Raw genomic sequence first — 23100 nt, 5'->3', positions numbered from 1 at the left:
AAAAACGAACAACACAATTAATAAAACGTAAAAAAAAAGAAAAAAAGTAATTTAAAACATTGATAAAAACTATAACAAGATGTCAACAATGCGAATATACTGTACATTGTTAAAAAAAAAGAGCTAAAATTCAAAATGCAGGTAAAACACGTGTAAAAAAATCAACATGGAAAATTTCTTAAAATTAATACACATTTTTACAGATTTTTTTTAGCAGACCTGGTGTAGCTGGCAGGTAATGAAGAACAGTGATGGCTGAGTGTCGTCCACTTCCACAAAAGCGTCCACCACCACCGATCGGCCCTCAATCACCAGCACACACTGATAATCCAGATCTTTGTCTTAAAACACACAGATATATTCTTTTTATGGCCTACATGTTTTGAAACACTTCATCAATAAATCAGACAACACAATACACCCAATAAACACAATTCTTTTAAACTTTCTATTCATCAAAGTTCCATGAAAATGCATAACGGTTTCAACAAAAATATTAAACAGCAAAACTGTTTTCAACATTGATAATAATAAAAATGCTTATTGAGCAGCAAATCAGTATATTAGAATGATTTATGAAGGATCATGTGACCCTGAAGACTGGAGTAATGATGCTGAACATTCAGCTTTGACATATTTAAATAGAAAACAGTGATTTCATAAAATTTAAATAATATTTCACAGTATTACTGTTTGCTGCACTTTTCAATCAAATAAATGCAGCCTTAGTGAGTAGAAAAGACTTATTTTAAAAAAATCTTACTGACCCCAAACCTTAATGCAGGTTTATTTAATAAATGTGGGATGATTTGTTTCAGATGTACTTCCCCTAAATGTCCCGGTAAAAAACCACTGCTGGTTGTTGTGCATGTCAGTCAGACAGCCCCTTGCTGTCTATGTGAGCATTACCAGTCATTATTCTCATAGTCAAGCCCCAACAAGCCTCAAGACGCTGATTACCTGATAGAGGTGTAAGTTGTGCCCCAGCAGTGTGATCTTCCTCTCGACATTGACAGGAAGGAGGGAGCTGCCCTGGATGCCCTCCACACATGGACAGGTGTGAGGACCTCTGCTCACGAGTAAACTCTCCTCTTCCTGATCACACACACAGACAACACACTTCATTACACACACCACGGCTTTGAAAAGAGCAGACGTGGAATATCTCTCATCTTCTGCTATATTAAAGCAAGACGTATAATAAGCAGAATGGCAGCACAACAAAAGTGAGTGTGTTAAACAGGGATTTAATGAAAAACAAAATGGACCAAAAAAGACACATGGGGAACAGCCAACAGAAGCTAATTAAATGATTAAAGAAATGTTCTGGGTTCAATACAGTGCAACATTTTCTATTTATTTTTCCCATGGTGGTTTTAAAAAAGTCTTTGTTAAAGAGTTATAATCCATGTATAATCAACCAGTTACTTGGCGAATTACAACATTAAAAACTTTGATTTGAAGCAAAAAAATGTTTTTAAAACTAAACAAAAAGACAAAAGTACAAGACTGTGTACTTATCAGCTTTAATGAGGGAAAGAACTACAATCCCATTAAGCATTGTGAATGACACGGTGAAAAATGATGGATGCATGGATACATTTATGGGCCTGTAAATTCATACATACACACAGAAATAGTATATTTTACAATTATTACAATATTTACCAGTTTGAAAGCATAGGGAGACTGACTATTGCGTGATTTGTGGTGCTTCATGGGAGTGGGCGGGCACTAAAGAGCTCTTTCGGTTCACTTTGCTTGCTTTAATTCCCTGATTGGTGGAGATTTTTTTTTTTTTTTTGCAGAATCATGGGTAATGTATTTCCTTTTTATAACCAGGTATTCTGCTGCTAAACACGATTAAAGAAATAGGCTTAAATAATGGTGGCTGATGGCTTCAGCAAAAGCATATACCGTATGTAGCTCACATACGGTATATGCTTTAAAAAAAAAAAAAAGCTTTAAAAAAAAAAAAATACTATTTTGAAGTGTTTCTTTTACAAGCTGTCAATGGACAGAAGAAACATTTTTCAAAACATCTTTTTTTCCACAGTAAGTCATACAGGTTTGCAACGACATGAGAGTGAATAAATGATGACATAATTTTCTTTTTTTATGGTGAACTATCCATTTAAACTGCAAGAGCATTACTGTAACCCAGATTTTAGCTTGTTTTTACAAACCGATGAACGAGTCAAAATGAATTCCTGTGCATCATCATGAACCCAGAACATTGCTTTAATGTTGTGACATTAAACGACTTTAATATATAATTATGGTCGAATTAGTAATAGAGCAGAACTGCTTTCATCTATTTAATTATATATCCCATCATTCACGCATGTCATTTACGCTTTAGGTACGTTCAACCTCCAGCATCTGCAGCGAGCAGAGTTGGCCCGAGGAACCACACTCACCAGGAGGAAAAGGTCAGCTGAGTCGGACTGGTAGTCTGTGTCTGGAGCGAGGGGGAAATCAGATGAATCAGGCCCTGCCTCGCCCTCGCCAGAGGGGGCGCTGGCTGATGACACAGGGACGTCTGTGTCTATAAGTGCATCTATATTCATCTCCGCCTGCGAGAGGGTGACCACTTCAGAGGAGGATGAGGGCAGCGCTTCAGTCAGCGGCCCCATCGTCACCACTTCCCCAGCTCTCAACGCGGGCAGCGTCACTTCAGCCGCCTCTTCATTCGACGAACGTCCCACCAGTTCTTCATATGATTGCGGGGTCGGTGTTGACAGCAAACCTACCTGGATGCTCTCCTCCACCCAAGAGGCATTTTTCGATAGGGTGGTGGCCTCTGTGATGGTATCGGTTGACCCTGTAGGGGCACTGGATGGGTGTGTAGAGGAGGTTGTAGCGTGGTTGGGGGTGGTGGGTAGAGGGTCGAGTGGGGTCGTGGTTTCCAGAGGTGCGGTGGTGGGGGCGGCGGTGGGCTCTGGAGTAGTGGGCGGGGTCATTGGAGGGGTAGTCATGACAACGGCTTCGGTCGTTATGGCAACCTCAGTGGTGGAGAGGGTTGTTGTTGTCGTGGGTGTGGAGGTGGTGTACGTGTACGCGTCAAAGTCTTTTATTGTTTGAGGAGCAGACGTGGGGAGCGAAAACTTTAGACAAACACAGGACACAACAGAGAGAATGAGGGGAAAAATGAAATAAATGGCAACTGAAATAAATTAATATAAACTCAAATCAATAAACAATGGTGCTGAATTAAATGTTAAAAATCATAAAACACAAGAAAGCGTTATGTGTACTACCATTTAAAAGTCTGGGGTTGGTAAGATTTTTATGTTTTTGTAAGAAGATTTGAAGGCTGCATTTATTTAATTCAAAAATACAACAAAATTAATACTGAGAAATATTTAACAATTTCAAGTAACTGTTTTCTATTTGAATATATTTTCTATTTATTTTTCTCTGAATTTTCAGCATCATTACTCCAGTCTTCAGGGTCACATGATCCTTCAGAAATCACATAATATGCCGATTTCGAACCATTTCTTATAATGACAATGTTGTAAACAATTGTTTTGCTTAATATTTTTGTGGAAACTGATACTTTTTTTCCAAGATTCTTTGATGAATACAAAGTTCAAAAGAATAGCATTTATTTAATAGAAATCTTTTGTAACATAAATGTCTTTAATATTCTGTTGTCATCAATTTAATGCATTCTTCCTATATATTAAATCTTACTGTCTCCAGATTTTCAAATGGTAGTTAATATGAACCAAAATGGTTATTCAAAGCAAAAGGAGCCAAAACCACATACAGTGGGGTCTAAAATACTGAGACTACACTGAAAACATGTGATTTAAAACTTTAAATAATAAATGTTTTGAAAAAAAAAATGACAAATTTAATTTTCACATTTTCATATTGTACTATTTCTAGTTCACTAATCAAAGAAGTACATTTGTAACAAAATCAAATAATTTTTCCACTTAAACTTTACACAAATTGTCAAGCTGATACAATATTTGGTATATTTTTAAAATATACATTAGCAAAAAAACTAATTTGTAAAAAAAAACAACAGCAACACAAACATGCACTTTCACTGTTGGTCTCAGCCTTTTTCCCTCCACTATAATTGCACAGCATATCAAACGCACAGATATGACCACACACATTAACACAAACTTACATGCTGGTTGTAGATGATCGCACCGCGGTCACACATGGACCGGTGAGTGCACACATGCTGGTGGACGCACCAGTTACATTTCCAGCGGCTGTTCACACAGCCTCTACACCTACAAACAGAGTGAGACAGAACACAGTGGGCCAAAAGTTTAAAAGTGACTGCATAAATTAAACCCATCTACACCCCTCTGAGAATTCAGATGAAGACAGCAAAGCAGCACTGCATCCAAAATAGCTGAGCTGTAGAATTACACATGACTCCCCTAAACTCATCAAACAACACAGAGCTGAGTTCACAGCTTTCCCACATCGCAAATCAAAACAGCATCAGGGAGAGCCGCCCCATCAGCCGCTGTCTGCAGGGGTGTATGGGTAAGGGAGGATGGTCAGGGCGGAGGATATGGCAGGAATGTGGGAAACAGCTGTTAAATCATCAGGGATGTGTTAGTGAGGTCCGGAGAGACAGACAGCTGCCCTGCCCCTCGCACGCCTCTGGGACATTCTTCAACACATGACAGCCGCTCAGCAATGGAGGTTTTAATATTGCTTTTGGATGATGATGGCATGACACTATATGGCTGAAACGTTTCACTACCACTTTACAATAAGGTTTTATTTGTTAACATTAGCTAACATGAACTAGCTTTTATTATTAGTAGTTATTTTTCAATTACTACAGGTTTGAAACAACATGATGGGGGTTTCTTTTTAAGAAACAGTGAAATCATTGTACTGTATTTGTGTGTTTGCTTTATTGATGTGGCATTAAAATGCAGGAGAGTCCATGTGACTTACGGCCTGGTGCCAGAGAGCTGCTGCGCCACAGAGCAGTCGTAGAAGGTGAAGTCTGCGAGCGCTACGGTGACCGTCCGAAAGCGCAGGGACAGCGTGACGGACACAGAATCTGTTATAGAGGACAAACATGAGAGGACTCTGGGTCAATTTGTTAAACAGATATTATGGAGCTGGAAGATCATGTCACATAATACCTTAAAAAATAGTGAGATGAGGTTAAATGCACCATCCACAGCTTATGTCACCATTCATGTAGCGTCATTAACTTTTCAGTGGATTGCTTCAGTGGAAGAGTAACGGTGCAGTGAAACTAGAACATGACTATTATAACATTCCAGAGTGATCTCAGGGTGATGTACTACTGGTCAAATGATTTTTCTGATGTTTTTGATTTAGATGTTTTTTTTTTTTATGAATAGAAAGTTCAAAATAAAACTAAATAAATGCCTTTACTGTCACTTTGGATCAATGTAAAGCATCCTTGCTCAATTAAAGCATCATTATTTTTTAAGTATTACTGACCCCAAAATTTTAAACGGCAGAGTAAGTCACTCTTAACTGTGAGAAAAAGTCACACTGACAATCTGGACTGAAATTATATTAAGTTGATTGGTGCTTGAAAGTCAATCAGGACAATCCCGCTCATAAACGGGTCTGCACACATCACACACAGGTTTCTACAACTGTAAACCGGTTCCTTGAGGCCAGTTTTTCAAGTTGTTGAAAACTTGAAAATGATTCAAACAAGTCAAACATCATTTATGTGTGGGTTTTCTCACCCTCTCCCTGTGGTACCGGTGGGAGTCTGTGGGCCTCAGGAGTGGCACAGGTGACTGTGGTGCCCTGGACCGAAGCAGCTGTTTCAGTGTCTTCAAAGAAACACGAGTACATGTCACCCTCTAACAGACTGGGCAAACCCGGGACACCCACAGCAATCTACACACACACAAGACACATATTAGCCATGGTTATAATCAAGCAATCATTTGTCCAGTAACACAAAACATATTTTTGTGTCATTAAGCTTTATAGCTTTGATAATTCATTAGAAAAGCATCCCTTAAGGAATAGTTAAATAAATATGACAATGATTCCCCAAAAAGCTTTTAAGCATAAAAAAACGAGGCAAGATAATGTGTGAATTGTCTCATTAGGGAGTGCAGTGGCAGAGTCTGCTAGCTTAGAGACTAATTACTGTAGCTTGCTAACCATATGCTAACTGAAACACAAATAAACAATTATTTAATTTGACCATTTATAGCTCTGGATATAATATATTTCCTATACATTACTGTTCAAGAGGTTTAATTAAAGGGATAGTTCATCCAAAAATGAAAATTCTGCCATCATTTACTCACCCACCTGTATGCATTCATACCTTCTTCTTAACAAAATAAGAAGATATTGTGAAGAATGTTGATAACTAAACGTTTTCGGTTCCCAGTGAATTACATTTGTACTGTATGGACGAAAAGACAATGGAAGTCAATGGGAACCAAAACAGTTTGTTCACCAACAATCTTCAAAATCTTTCCAACAAAAATATTAAGCAGCACAGCTGTTTTCAACAGTGGTAACAATAATAAATGTTTTTTGAGCAGCAAAGCAGCATATCAGAAAGATTTCTGAAGGATCCTGTGACTCTGAAGACTGGAGTAATGATGCTGAAAACTCAGCTTTGCATCACTGGAATAAATTACATTTTAACATACATTACAATAGAAAGCAGTTATTTTAAATTGCAGTATCATTACAAAATATTACTGTTTTTACTGTATTTTAACCTTGGTGAGCATAAGAGACTTCTTTGAAAAACAAAAAAAAATCTTACCAACCCCAAACGTTAGAATGCTAGTGGATGAAAGATATGAACTGAAACATTGCAGGGTTTACTTTAGCCTTTATGGCTGTAGGAGGACTGAATTTTGATGGTGCTCTGAATTTCCCACATCATCACAAATTCTGACTGGATGATTTTATACCTGTTTCTGTTCTCCAAGGCTGGCGTTATATTGGCTCAGTGACTCCACTCTCAAGCACTGCTGCTGCTCATCAAAACTCCACAGCCAGTGACCTTCGACGGAGCCCAGCCGACAGTCTGAACGCAGCCCACACCTGGAGGAGCGAGGAGAAAACAGACCAGACAGGAGGATGAGTAAGATAACTGATAGACAGAGAGAAATACTCCTAAAACAAACCGAAAACTGCAGTCCATTGCAGGAATTATAAGAAGAAACTCACCGGCCGTCAAGAACACACCAACCGCAGTATGGGTCCTTCACTGCCAGACAGGAAGTGCAATCAGTGTGCTTGTCACACTCTGCCACAGGCCTCTTCTCCACCTGACCACACGACACAGCAGGAGAAATCACACACAAGACACAGCTATGATCCAGAGTTTCCACTCCAGGCATATGAGTGAATGTGATCATAAACTACATCAAATATGTACTTTTAAACTTTTTGTTATGCTGACTGAGAGTGGAAATTTTGCAGTATGTATTTGAATATCATAAAAATCATTCAACTGGAGTGACCATACATCCTCTTTTTCCAAATTGCCTAAAATGTCCAGGTTTTGGCTTTGTTTTCCTATTGACATGTTCTGTACAGTCCTTCAACATTATATTTAAGCATTTCATTGCTTTGACTGTTCTCTATAGATCCCACTTTTTTGCATGCCACGATTGGTCGGTAACGTTAATACAAATATAGTGTTTAGGGCTGGTCCGAATACCATTTTTTTGAGCTTCAAAGCTTTGATAGTAATGAACACCGAATATTCGAAGCTTCGGAGGGAGGGGCTGAACATATTCTTCTCTCTAATAAAGGCAGGAATCTCTGTGTGTCTGTTTGCATTTTGAATCGCGTCACTCATGGGCGATTCAAAAGCCACTTTTTCACTATCGGGCTCAACCGTTCCATTCCGTGCCAGTCAGCATGGATATGGTTTCATTTTCCACTCTGGCGCTTATAACGGAGCTCTTTGAAATGCAATACAAATGCGTCAGTCCTTGCCTTGGTAACGGAAGTGTAATATAAACAGCGATATGGACAATTATCAGATATTTGTTTTTGGGACTCCTTTTTTTATCTGATATTTACTTTGTTCAATAACAGAAAAAAAGACAAGTCTTCACTGAAAAAGTAAAATAAACAGAAGGCGATGACGGGTATAATATCAATAAGAGCAAATGTTTCCTCCACAGACCAAACTGTCTCAAGAATTTTTTTTTCCTTTTTTATATTGAAGGTAGCGTAGCTGTGTACTTGGCTGTTTGGAGAAACTGGTAGTCAGGCAACAGAGTGGCAACGTCACGCACTCTAACAGCATGAAGCACGGCTGTCTTACCGTGCCTAGAATTCCAGGCCAAGAACGGTTTGTAATCGTGCCGTGCCGTACCAGGCTCACATGGAAATACAACTGTAACCGTACCTGACAGTCCTTAGGACCTGTTCGGCCCAATAGTAAAAAAGCGCGAATGAAGACCGTTTCGCTGGGGATGCCAGGTGTTCAAAAAAAAAAAACGATTAGTCGAATCTCACAATTGAAAATCGAATGCCAACCCACCGAACGAATATTCAAATAATCGAATATTCTGGTCCAGCCCTAATAGTTTTGCAGTTTTCAAGCACATTTTAGTTGTGATACAGTTGCAAAAAAAAAAAAAAACACTACTAAAGGGTGATTTGGAATTATGAAAAAAAAAAAAAATCCAGTTACAGCAGATAAATTTTTTTTTGCCTGTAACATGTTATAAATTGCCAAATAACATGATATACTGTATATATATATATATATATATATATATATATATATATATCATGTTATTGGCCAACTACAAGCTACAATAAACTACAATTTGAATGTATATTAAAATGTGATTTATTCCTATGATGTCAAAGCAGAATTTTCAGCATCATAACTGATTTCCTTCAGAAATAATTCTAACATGCTCAATTATTAAAATGTTGCATTAATGTCGAAACTATTTAAACTTGTAATAATAGCTCAAAATACCAAATTTACAAAATTGAATAAATAGAGCCGTGATGAGCATAAGAGACTTTCAAAAAATATATATATATTATAATTATTTTATAATTATGAATTATTATTATATTTATAATTATTAATTATTATTTTCGACTGGCAGTACTAATGACATGATTTGTTAACTCACAGAATGGCTGGTCATGATGTAGATGTGTCTATGGGTGGAATCCAGTAGTAAGTCACTGTTGATGGCCAAACCAGGTTGGATGAGAAGGGTGGAGTACTTCTTCACCTCTCCTGACTTACCCAGGAACACCTAACATAAGATAAAAAGCACCTTGAACTCACCACGAAAAAAAAAAAAAAGAGTTTTAATAAGTAACCGGACAACGGCTCCTAGGAACTTAAGATTTAATTGAACATTTAGGTTTGTGAAACTGCACTAATTGCAGCAGGACACCTTAGAGACACGAGAACAGCTGGATGTGGACAGGTCTAACTAAAAGTGCTGAAAGTATCTGCTGAAATGGTTTCGAGACTTACACTTCTAAGAGGACTTACACTTCTAAGTCTTATTAAAGGAAAACAACATACAAGGATCTGACAGAGGTGCCTAATGCCTCTTGAATTCTATCACGATGGGTTGATTTCAGCAAACCAGATTAGAATAGCGAGAATCCCCTCAGAAGAGCAGGTATCCTGCTTAAGAGTCTCAGACACCGTACACCGCGAGCTGCTCACGCACTCCACCCAGTCAGGTTTGCATTTTAACTGGATTAGCATTGACAAACTGTCGGCTACAGTCTACTGCAGGAGGAACCATGCATTGCAACATCATCGTATCATGCAAGACCGAATAGTTGTGTAGACGTAGGGTTAGAGGAGGTGTACCTGCATGTCTGTTTGTGAGGGAAAATACAAATGTTTATGCGATTCTTCATTTTTTTTCAGTTCATTTTCTTTCTTGGATCAACCCCAGAAAATGTATTTTATATATAAAATTGTGTATTGTTTTATTTTCATATTTCAATTCTACCTGTTAACATATATTTACAGTATATAAAATATAATTTCTATTGATATAATAACAATACACAATACATACACTTCCCATTTCTGTTGTTGCAATATAATAATTTAATAAAACTTAACATATTAAACAGCCAAACTTGAAAACTTTATGCATATTGTTATGATGCCTATTTAATATGTTGTTGTCTAAATGCATCACTTGTCTTCCACTGTGAAAATGTCACACATGCTTGTGAACAATAACACTGACTTGCCAAAATGTGTCAAAACCGCAGAGAACAGTGGATGGCTGTCGTAGGGAGGCTTGGGTTATGCACTGTTGTCCAGAATTAACTAAACACTACGGTTTAACCTTTGCCCATTGAGACACGCAAATCCAGTCAGTGCAAGGCCTAGACGCAACTTGGTCTGTGTTTAAATTTCAGCTCAGGAGCCCTTTGAATTTACAAGCATTGTCAAACTGAGACTCCGGTGGTCTCTGAGCAATCACAATCCTGCAAATACAGTGTTTCACACAGCATGGTTTGTGTTGTCCGGTCCTACTGAGGAAACACAAAAAAGCTTTAGGTATGCTGTTTCAGCACTGTCTTGGCTATGACACATTCACCCTGCAGGCAAAATCTCTTTCCATCTGCTTAAGTAGGCAGATAATATTACCATATTAAGTAGACTAATATTTCCCTAGTGGTTTAAAAGGCATACTATAAATCATAACTAAATTGTTTTAGAAATGACCAGTCAAACGGCTAATTTTCATGTCACATACCTTATGCAAATTGCCTTTGGAGTCACCCAAGAAAACAATAGTGTGCCCCTCCTTTACACTAACGGTGACAGCAGTGAGACGGGCGGATGAGCTGGTCAATACGGCTTCAGCTTCAACCGGCTCCTGGCTCGCCATCGGACTCGGGGTGTGATCCGAGCCACAGGGATAAGCATTCAGGGTGTTCTGCGGGACACAAAAACAAGTTTTTGTGACTTTGGTTTTGGCAAAACCATCATGATATAATCCAGTTTCATGTTGTGCAATAATAAACTCTGCAAATCTGTTTTTTTGCACCGTAGTTCTATTGCCTCAAGCCTGTCAGATCCTCTTAGTTGAGAAAGCCAGATTAGATGAAGATTATCTTGGTCTCACACTAGGATGGCAAAGCTGCTCCTTTCTTGGAGTCTAACACTATCAAATCTGCTCCAGCATTCTTTGATGAAATCTAGCTTGCATGTCATGCCATGTTCCCTCATTATCAGAAGCGATCTGTTTGTGTACCAGACTAAAGAACATATGGGGATCAGAAAAATGTGTTTCAGTGTTTGAGGATTTGCAAGAAGCACAAAGAATCCTGTATTTGGGTGGCAGTGTTTGTCTGTGGATCAGTGACATCCCTATTTAAAGGAATCTTTCACACAAAACTTCTGTCATCATTTATTCAACCTCACGTTGTTAAAAACATGACTTTCTTCCTTTGGTGGAACGCAAAAGAAGATGTTTTGAAGAATGTTCAAGCTGCTCTTTTCCATTCAATGAAAGTGGATGGGGACCAGAGTCTGTGAGGCTCCAATATGGACAAAAAAAGCATAATAAATGATTATAAAAGTATTCTGTATAAACTGTGCCATAAAAGTCCAAAGTCAAATAGCTTTGTATGATGAACAGACAAACATTAAAATCATTATTTTAGCAAATGCAACAATAAATTAAAAAAAAAAAATGTTTTTTTTTTTTTAGCATTTTTGGAGATAACCCAATTCACTTTCATTGTATTAAAAAGATCAGCATGACCATTCTGCTGAATATTTCCTTCAGTGTTCTATAAAATAAAGTCATATTGATTTATACATCATGACGGTCAATAAGTGACTATCCCTAAACTATCCCTTTTACAGGCAATCATCTCCTTTCTACAAGTAACCCTCTTCAGACTTTCTCCTCTCTACCCCCTTTTCTAGCAGACATCATTAGTATTTTAAGCTTGGGGGTGTATTGATCCGAAAAACCCTTTTTAGGACTGAGCAGGCTGGGTTCTGGATGCTGAATAGGCAAATACATGGAGGTCATGAGGAGGTTGTTTGCCTGTGAGCCCATATCCTTGTGGTCTTTGATTTGTCTTAAGATCTTGTTAGGACTAATGCTAGGTAGGCCTGTCTTATGCTCATCAAAGAGTAAAAACATAATTCACTCAGATCATGGTAGACAGAATCGTCTGCGCTAAAGCAATTTGCCTGAGAATTAATGAGGGGCAATGCATCTAAATAAGGATAAATGTTAGTTTGAATACACTGTTAGAGGAAAATGATGTGGTCCAGTTCCCTAGAGTTACATTGTGGGCATCATTTCCCCATTTTCGTATGCTTTTCAAACAAAGTTAAACTACTATGATGATCATGTGGAAATGGTTTACCTCAAAACCTATTTATATGGATAATTTATATGTATAATGTTTCAATGTGAAGACAGTGTACAAGTGAACTGCATCTATCAAATATTCCTGTAAAATGAACACTTCATGAATCGAATATATTTCTAGCATCAATAAAATCGTCTGATTTCTCCAGGGCTTTTCTAAGCCTCTTATTTATGCCCTGGCTCAGGTCACTTGGGTTATTATTTTTTCCTAACACCATATTACACAGCCATAGGTATACAGTGCAACAAAGTGGTGTGACACAATAAAACACACTTTTCACACTCTCAGTAGTTAGTCTACTAGCAATGTCCAAAAGCATCACATCACAGAAGAACTCTATAATTTTTTCTTTTTCACTTTTTGGAAAATTGTGTAATTTCTACCATATTTCAAAAGACATATAGCATTTAACAGAATTCTGTGGTGGAAATTAATTACATTTTGGAATAACAGTTTTGGAATGAAATGCCTGACTCCTTTGTCTTGCTAAGGCTTATTTCATAACTACAGATGGGTACTCACCGTGGGCAGATTGGCACAGTTGGATTTAACGTCATACTCAATGTATGCCACCTTGTTGCCATCTTTCTCCCCGTATTGCGTGTAGCACAGGTCTCGTGTAGCATCAATACTGCGGTCCACTTCATCCAGAGAATAAACACACAATGCAGACTCCTCACTGGGTCCATTAACAGCACTAACTGCCGTTGAAAAGACTCCCATCAAAACCTGCGAGCCTCCAGATTCCTCACCGCCCACCTGCGCCCCCTGGAGGAAATTGTAGTTCCTTCCTGTTGAGCCCGAGTGACACATTAGCGGAACCTCAACGTAGGAGTAATATGCCTGATCGTCCAAACACACCCGTGCCACGTATGTACGATATTCCCTTGATGCAGCTTTCAGGTCACGCCTGTAGAATAAAAAGTAGACGTGATTGCGTCGCGCAAAGGTTGCGACAAAATTGTGATCGTACTCCGAGAGGCGCCCGGCTACAGCGAGCTTAGCGGTTTCCTCGTAGGAAAACACCGGTTCTGTCGAAAGTTGTCGAGTGGAGACTGGCGGGTGACTGCTGGTGTAGCCTCGTCCCACATAAAGGACAGGATCCTTGTCTTGTGGTCGCACCACAAGCCCAACCGTTGACACCGTAGGGTCGTTAGCTGCCACATACTGCGTATCAACAGGCCTCTCGGCAGAGAAGAGGACTTCGTTCACATTGGCTAGGCTGCGTTTCTGGCAGGTGCCCTGGTGTACGCTGCCACAGGTGATAAGCTGGAGGTAATATGGATCAACTAACAGAAGCTTGTTGTGATTGTTAACGAGCCCAGCCTGAGGGCAGTTCTCCAGGGTAACCGGAGGCAGGCAGTCCTTGCTGTCTCTCACGGGGCCGGTTCTCTCATCCACTTCAAGACGGAGGCCATCAAGGCCAGCAAGCTGGAACAGATGGTCCCGAGCCCCAACATAGACTGTACCTATGCTGGGGTCAGGGTGCAATGCCAGGTGCTGGAAGACCGTGTCATTGGAGGAAAAGCGATGGTAACTGCTGTGGACCCCCAGAACACCCAGGATGAGGGACTGAAGCAGGGTCAAGATGAGGGCCATCCCACACTGCACTGCAAAAACACTGATTGCATGTGTCATGAGTCAGTATTACAAAGGAATCAGCTCAAACACAGTATAGTTAGTCAATGACATGTTAGAAATTAAATGCTTTAAACTTTAAATTCATGATTTCAAATTATGCTGCGCTTTATGCATTTGCCCATAGTCATATTCATGTCAAATGAGTGTTACCCTGGCTTTATTTGAAAAATATGATTCCCAATGCACACAAACTTCCCAGAATACTGAGTGCCCTGTTGGTTACAGTGCTTACTTCCTTTTAAATTATATTTTTATTAAATATTTATTTATCTGTAAAAAATTATTTGTCATCTAAAGTATGTTTATTTTACACATTTATTTTTTAATCCATTATCAAATGATTTAAAATTTCTTAAATATTAATAAAATTATTTCGGCTTTATATCGGCTTTATATCGGTCCCCCTGCTTTCCAAGATACTGGCATCGGCAAAAACAAAAAAACAGTGTGGTTGACCACTAGTTAAGAATAATTAAATTTAAGGAATTAGGCTATTATTATTATTAAAATTAAGAATAATTGTCAGGCCTGTCATGTACAAAGCAAAGGAATATGTTGTATAAACAAACAAATAAATAAATAAATCAACAAATGTACTGTGGTGGTATCATGGTACAGAGATGCATCAAACTGAAATACTAATGCATTCTGATACCACAGAAGTAGAGGTTGATAGAGAATTTTACCGATAGCTAGGTTGGACCACACTGTACGATAACCCATTAATCAACTGATAGTTTTTAAAATGGATACTGAATGAAAGCAAACATAACACTCCAAGAAAAATAGTGCTGAACTTTATTAAAAAAATAAGTACTGTACCATGAAAATGTACTGTACTTTTTAAGTGAAGTATATAAATATAAATATTACTATTGAATATTAAACAATGAACTATACTATGGTTGCTGAATTTTTTTTTTCAATCAGTCAACCTCAACACAGAGCTGAATGATACTCTGAATTATACCATATTCATTCAAAATATTAATTTTAAATCATTCATATTCATTTGAATGGTACTCTAAACTATTATCAAATAATAATGTATTATTTAAATATAAAGAAAATATTGTAAGTGTAAATGTACAAAATAACAATAACAACAAAAACATATTATAGTATTTTTGTTTTGTTTTGTATTATGGTAATATAATCTAAAATATGTACCATGTTTTTGTAAGTGGTATTTAAATACATATTTAAATAAACTAGAAAATTGATTTAAAAAGAATACATTTCCAAAAATGTGGTATTATCATGGAAAATGGACAAAAAAAAAAAAAAAATTAAATAAATAAAAAACATTGTCTTACCATAGCACATTTACAAAATATTACTGTTTTTGCACATGTCCCAAATACATAAATTACCATGGTATAGTGCTTTAAGTAACAATAAAAAGGTACTTAAAATAATACCAAGTATTATCATTTTATATGTACAAAACATGATCATACCACATATTCATAAGTGAATACATGTATAGAATTAAGTGGTCTGCTACAAAAATGAATTATCATTTGGACACAAGACAGCAATCTTCATACAAGGCCTGTAAAAACAGACATATTGAATAAATACAATGGGAAAATAGCATACATACCATTTGTCAGACATATAATGTTCGGGAGGCTGCTGTCCTCTTGGTTATCCAGTGGCATAGCACATGCCTGTGGAGACAGTCTGTGAGGATAGAAAAACATGCCGATTAGCTCTCACACAGAGCGGCATTGAGCAATCTGAAGAGAGGAGGATTAATGCCACTGTGGCTCATGGGAGACACAGCTGTTGAGCTGAGCAATCCTTCCCTGACAGGAAATTGGATGATACAGGCCCTAAGTCACCATCGAAGTCCTAATGCATTGCTCTGCAGTAGCAGATTGGCAGAGATCCTGTACTCTGAGGAGGAAAACTGTTGATGATGTTTTATATGAATTAGATGTGATTAATAAGAGGCCATTATAGGGTAGCAGTCTCCGCTTTCTTGAGGCAATTCAAGCTGACCTAAACAATCAATAAGATAAAAAGTGAAATAATGTGATTTGATTACTTGTGTTATGGCTCAGCATCACCCCTGATTCTCCATTACCCCAAGTGGAGCACCTTTTGTTCATTTCCCACATTCACTCATCCACTACTGATCTCTTTCTCCAAGTCAGCATGGAATAAATAGGCACAGTTTAAATGCACAGTATAGAGACACTTACAAAAACAGACTGAAGGTCAATGAATACGATTTTGTAAGTCAATTGTAAGTCACGTTGGATAAAAGTGTCTGCAGAAGTTACCTCTATTTGGTTTGGCTATTTCTAGGGCTGGAACAGAATATTCGATTATTCGAATATTCGTTCGGTGGGTTGGCATTCGATTTTCAATTTTGAGATTTGAATATTCTTTTTTTTTTAAACACCTGACATCCCCTGCTAAACACGTGAAACGGTACTCATTTCGCCCTTGAATATGAATTGCCCATGAGTGAACGTCATGATTCAGTTCATCTGGAAGAGAAGACAAAAATGGCAAGACCTCAGCTGTGTGGGAGCACTTTAAATTGAGTGAGGACAAGACAAAAGCAAGTGCTCCAAATATGCGATTTGAAACTAGCCTAGCACAACAGCACATAAAGTTTGAAAAATCACCTGAGTTCTGTAAGTAGTAAGCCTATAGTATATTGTTGGTGTAAAAAAAACCTAACTGCTTTTATCCTCCATGTTAATCAATAATTTTACAAATGATAAAAACATGCACTTTATTTGCTTGGAAAATACTTGCGAATACAGCAGTCATAAAAAAAAAAGTACAGTAGCCCAGCCTAATAATAATTTGTCTATATTAAAAGTATTGCTCTTTACAGACCTGTGTGTTTTGTATCACTAGTGCAGTGCAGTGTCCGTTCTCGGAGAATATAGGCCCTGCCCACGTGAGGCGCGCTGCTTCTGGCTCGCGCTGTTTTGTAGTTTATTAAAAGTTCATTAATTCTGAATGTGTCGCGTGTCCATGTTGCACCAAAATTCGACACTGCACTATCTTGGGTCCGCAGCAACACACCCGCCACGCGTGAAGTCGATTGGATGAACGGTTCTCGACATAATAAAAATGCAAACAGACAGACAGAAACACAGAGGTTCTTGTCTTTATTACATCATGTCACCAGACGTGACAGTTGTCGTGTTATGCTGCGCCGCAACAGCTAAAGTCTACACTGGACACGACAAAGCAACCATTGAAAATTATTTGAAATTTGTGTCTATATGTCATAAATAGAACGCAGCAGCAGTTTACTGTCGGGAATTTGTCAGTCGTGCATGCCGCATCCAGTGTAGACAGCATAACAGGTTCTATTGTATGCCGCACCACTCATGTCCGGTGTAGACACTGTGTTAGAGAGAAGAATATGTTCAGCCCCCTCCCTCCAAAGCTTCGAATATTCGCTGTTGATTACTACCGAAGCTTCGAAGCTCAAAAAATGGTATTCGAACCAGCCCTAGCTATTTCCTGCTGACAAATGATTTGTATGATAAATGATTAACCAGCAATGACTATGCAGCAAATTTGGAGTGTAATTGACCAACTTTAAAAAACATATTTTCTATATCAGGGGTAGGCAACCTTTGGCACGCATGCCAACAGTGGCACACAGAAGGATCTATAAATACTATTAAAGTGTGAGAATTACTTGCGCTAGTCTATGGATGCGCGTACGACCACTGCACATACTAGGCTCTTCAGATCAAAGCCTCATCGGTCTAACAGCGCTTGTCAATGTCAATATGACTGAGATGGCCAATCAAATCAAAGTAGGCAGGGTTACCTTTGACAGAAGCAGAGCGCAAAGCTTCAGTTTAAACCAAGCAGCAACCTGCCGCTCTCTTTCGTCAGGCCAACACGGAAGTGACCTAAACTGTAATTTGTCAACTGGCCGCTAGAGGGTGTCAATCCCATAGACTCCCAGTGTTAAAATGCCCAACTTTACAGCAGAAAAAAACATGTTTACAGCCTGGCATTTAATATACAGAGCCATAGTTCACTGACAAGCTACGCAATATCTCGTTCATTATCGAAGGCGATTCATCTGCGATAATGAACGTGGTATTGCGTAGCTTGTTAGTGATCTACTTTTCTGTCTATTAAATGCCACTCCATTTGAAAGCAGGTGATGGTGATTTAGCGCTAATCAGGGAACCGGCTTTACTGACGAAATGCACGTGACAATCACATGCGATATATTGCCCAGCCCTATCTGCATGAAAATCAAATAGGCCTATTGTTTTTTTTTATCGTATAATTTAAAAATTTGTATGTACAGAACGCACGGGGGGGGGGGGCAGTGGCACATTGGCACAGTGGTTAACCAGAAAAATTTTAAATGGCACGTCATGCCGAAAAGGTTGCCGACCCCTGTTCTATATCGTAAGATTTTAAGATAAAAGGGGGGGGTTTGAATCAAAAGGAATGTGACAATTCTGGTTCTGCTTCTTGTTCTATATTGGTTCCATTAATGATTCTTTTTAATTTGAGGAAGAAGTATTTGGAAAACAGAAATGCTGTAATAATTTCAGTAATTAATGTGCCTCAGAGACAAAAACTGGTTTTCATGCAAAATAAAAGTGTAATACAGCTTTAATTTTTCTATACATTAGAATGTGCCCTGTTTAAAAATTACATCTACTAAAATGTCATTCAGTGTAACAATAGTTCATATATCAACAACATGCAGAACAAGAATCATTTGATGACATATTAAAAGACTCTATTCAAGGATCATAGTGGAGCCCCAAAATACCTATTAATTGATATTTTAAATCTGTATACTTTGCCACAATCCTTCAAACCACTAGGTTTAAATAAGGAAGTGAAAAGACTGAAAATATAATAAATCTTTATATATATAATATATATATATATATATATATATATATATTATATATATATATATATATATATATATATATATATATATTAATTAGTACAAGGCAGAATAAGTATGTTGTTTCATTTTTACTAAAACATAGCTGTTAGTCAGAATGACGATGGTTTGTTAAACTGAATGAATCATTAAAAAGAACCGGCTCATAAGAGTAATTCGTTCTTATGTCTGATTCCTGATGATTAGACTCCATGCTGCATGTTTATGATGCATTAAAAAGAAATGGCTCATATGAGTCATTATTTTGTCTGATTCTTGCACAAAAGACTATTATGAGCAGGCTCTTTTTTTAGTAATTGCACTGTGTATGTTTATGATTCACTAAAAAGAAATGGCTCACAATAGTTGTTTGGCATGTCTGATTGCCAATTCCTGATCAAAATACACATTATGAGCCAGTTATTAAAGAGGCAATGTAGTATGTTTATTATTCACTAAAAAGAACCGGATCATAAGAGTCACTAGCTAAAGAATCAGACTCCACTGGTCACACTGTATGCTTTAATTCACTAAAAAGTAAGGGCACACAAGAGTCATGAGAAGTGAGACATATTCAGCTGGTCATGTGATCTTAACATAGTGGCCACCCAAAGAGGAGACCACCCTTAAGCAGAATAAAACTCTTTCTAGGCCACTGATATGAGTCAGCTCATATGAATTTTAAACACACAGTCCATCATTTAAAACATAATCTGCATAAAGAAATTCATTATGTGTAAAATTTGTAAGAAAAGGTTTCAAGCACCAAAACATGCTGAAAATGAGGTGACTACTACAACTAAAAGTTTATACGTTAAGTTGCCAACTAATGACAGACTTGTTAGCGAAAACATGCTAAAGCTAATCAAGTGAGTGCCTCTGCCAAACGGTATATAAAGACATACCAACGTCCAATTAATTCACTAAATTTCACCCGAGTTAACAGAGAATGACAGTAGAATTAACTATTAACTACTACTATTAACCACACCAAACAAATAAAAGTGCCCCAAGCTGACCAATTACCAGATTTTGGAGGTGTGTTCCAAGAGGTCCTGGTTGAGCGTTTAGAAAAACCCTCTCAACATTAGGTTGTACCCTGTAAAGCAGCACAGACAAAAGGTCTCAAAAAGAGCTCAACCTCCACAGTTAGCGAACAGCAAACTGAATAATAGAGGCTCGTTAGGCCGACTGCTTTTAAATCTTCTCTAGTGCAGACATGCAGGTGGTGTTGATTTAACACCAGTGACAGTTAAGGCCAATACAATGCTGAGTCTCCTCTTCACAGACCAGTCATAGAGAAAGAGGGGGAAGGAGAAAGTGAAAGAGTGAGAGAGCAAGGATTCAAGCACTTCACCCTGTATCAAAGGATAAAACTCTGAGCCGGCCCCTCCGAATCGTCCCCGGGCTGAAGGGAGTGTATTGTTTGGAAGCGTTCCCAGGGGCACAGATAGATGCTGGGACCGGCAGGGTAACATCAGGCCCGTGAGGCACGGCTCACACAGCAGCGCCGAGAGGAGACTGACCCCTCTGTGTCTCTGGGAAGGGTTGGCAGTGACCCCACATTTTTATGGCCTCTAACAGAATGTTACGCCGTCACGCCTCATTGGGCATGACAATGAACATGAAAAGTTGACACTCTGGATGATTAAGAAAGCTATTTATCCATCTCTGGGGACAATTCTGCCTTTCAGCACATCGAATGAGGACTGAAACATAATTCACAGCGTCTAAGACGTCATTTCAGATATCAAACCGATGTCGTTAGCCTCCCCGCTAAAGGAGATTTGTCTGTAAAATATGGTGAATGGGTGTTGCGAACAATCCTCAAATTGTACTTCAGATTTTTCTAAGAAGGCGTGAGAATTGAAAGAGAAATGAGGAAGAGTAAGAGGATGAAACAGTAGCATGTTCATGTTATTAATAGAGCTCTTGATCGTAGAGGGGCATCGCGGCATACCCTGCATTCCAGACACTATTGCTGACCTTTCCAGAGGCTCGAGTAGCCGGACTTTATCACTAATGTCGGTCCAGATGTGCAGCTTTTACTAGCTAAGAACTGCCCAACTAAATGCACAGCCAATCACGAAGCAATTACAGTTAACCACATGTGAGATAAATGTTAACATATAATTCATAACATGAGTTGTATATGTGATGCTAAATACATATTATGTGCTAAATTAGGATTAGTGTCTCAAATCACAGTATAGATTTTCATAGTATGCAACCATGCATGATTTTTGGGCTTATATATGCTAATAACTCCTTGCTCAAGATGAAATTTATGATGCAATAGTGTGTATGTAAAGCTAGATTACTTAAACCAGAAATATTCTCCACATGAGTAAGCATATGAAGACACAAAAGCTTAGCCAAAACATTGCAAGTGTGTGTGTGTGTTACCGTACTAAAAGGGGCGATAGCGTGTCAACTGTCATTAAACCAGCTAATATTCAGGAAAATACTAAAATACTAAAAAGTGTTTGACTGCAATTCAGCTGCTTACAATTTCAAAGCAGCTCCCAAACCCAGTGTTATTTTACAAACCTATGTAAAATGTATATACTATTATAGCTATATAATATATATATATATTATATATATATATATATATATATATATATATATATATATAGATATATAATATATATATATTATTATATAATATATATAATATTTATATCTTTTATTTTTAGATTTATTAGTTTTTCATTTAGTGTTGTAGCAATTTGTTATGTTGCTTTCGTAATTTTAATTAGTTTTTTTTAATATTTCTATTCAGCTTTATTTTTTTATTTCCGTGTTAGTTTTATTACGTTAACGGAAACTAGGTTGATTTCAGTTAGTTTCTAAGGCCACATTTCTAATTTTAATGCAGTGTTATTTTAATATTATTTATAAACTATTATTTTTTATATTTTTCAGTGTTTCATTTTTACTTTGAATTTTTTACAGTAATTTTGCTGTGCTGTTGTCATTTTTATTATTATTTTTTTATTTGATTTTTTTTTACTTTTTTAGTTTTAGTGCTTCTACACTTTTTTTCGGTTAGTTTCCAAAGCAACATTTCTCATTTAAAGCAGTGTTATGGTAGTAGTATTTATTATGTATATACATTTTTTATGGTTATATTTTCAGTTTTCAATTTAATTTTTATAAAAAAAAAATATTAATTTTATGGTTTTTATTTACAGTTATTAATTATATCACTAGTATTTTTTTGTTTAATCTAATACTTAAATTTTATTTCATCTTCATTTCAGTTGACAAAAAAAAGTTAGTTTTTCATCTAATATTTATTTTATATTTACTTAATTAACAAAAAAGATTCTGAATTGTTTTATTTGCTCCAACCCTGACATTGTCAGTGTGGTACACATGTTTTGTGCTAGCAGATATATGGAAATTTGGATCACGTCCTTCTCAAGTGATCAATAATGCAGAAGCAAAACTGCTGATCTGAATGCTGGTGTAGTGTGGCAAAGCACTGAGTGCTGGGCAGCACCACGATAGTAATTGATGGCAGCCTGTCAAAACAGACCACCAAAAAACCACTGGATGCCGATCAGAAAGGAAGGAAGCAGAGTCAATGATTGAGAATGAGGAAAAAAGAAGACATCAGCCAAGATTAATTACTGAAATTTTATGTAATTACAATTAACCTGACTTGCATTTCAGGATTTGGCAAGAAAATTTTAAAACCAGCGTATCAGATATCAGTCAGAGTTCAGATCTGATAAATCAAATTTAACATGTTAAACATCGCTCCGACACAATACAAGTGACTTTGTTTGAGGAGCATTTAAAGGCCCCCAGCATCTTCGTAATATGACTGTTTGTCATGAATTTTTCATGGGTTTCCCCCATCATAACATTTTTCAGTGGGGTGGATGTCCACCCCCCCTCTGAGAAAACTAGCCTTTGTCTTGACTGACAGACCAGAAAATAAATCCCACAGCTTCAGCTGAACGGTATAAAATAAAACCGGGGTGGGGGATGAGCCAAACACCTGCAGGCGAGGGTGAACAGATCACTTTAGGAGCCCTATCCTACATTCAGATGAAAAGAGGGCTCACGTGGCCCGTTAGGACGCTTGTTTATCGGGGGAAGTCCTGAGGCAGGCTTCCATTATTTAACACACTCTCAGGCGTTATAGCAAACTCCAGATG

General features: G+C 37.6%; 1 protein-coding gene across 1 annotated transcript in view; it reads right to left on the bottom strand.

Moving 5' to 3' along the window:
* The window catches only part of LOC109091227 (plexin-B1-like), a 67168-nt gene that overhangs the window by 14225 nt on the left and 29843 nt on the right, over positions 1 to 23100 (bottom strand). The window contains exons 2-13 of the mRNA XM_042712870.1: positions 15626 to 15705; positions 12901 to 13999; positions 10740 to 10922; positions 9129 to 9257; positions 7186 to 7286; positions 6927 to 7059; positions 5724 to 5880; positions 4945 to 5053; positions 4151 to 4259; positions 2421 to 3107; positions 961 to 1095; positions 220 to 342 (exon numbers count right to left, since the gene is read on the bottom strand). Of these exons, the coding sequence (XP_042568804.1) occupies positions 220 to 342; positions 961 to 1095; positions 2421 to 3107; positions 4151 to 4259; positions 4945 to 5053; positions 5724 to 5880; positions 6927 to 7059; positions 7186 to 7286; positions 9129 to 9257; positions 10740 to 10922; positions 12901 to 13999; positions 15626 to 15639 (2979 nt within the window). The 5' untranslated portion in view covers positions 15640 to 15705. The remainder of the gene's footprint in view (positions 1 to 219; positions 343 to 960; positions 1096 to 2420; positions 3108 to 4150; positions 4260 to 4944; positions 5054 to 5723; positions 5881 to 6926; positions 7060 to 7185; positions 7287 to 9128; positions 9258 to 10739; positions 10923 to 12900; positions 14000 to 15625; positions 15706 to 23100) is intronic.

This window comes from Cyprinus carpio, chromosome A23 (assembly GCF_018340385.1).
Source record: "Cyprinus carpio isolate SPL01 chromosome A23, ASM1834038v1, whole genome shotgun sequence".
NCBI lineage: Eukaryota > Metazoa > Chordata > Actinopteri > Cypriniformes > Cyprinidae > Cyprinus > Cyprinus carpio.
Note: the sequence above shows the minus strand (reverse complement) of the source record. Positions and strands in the feature narration are given on the sequence as shown.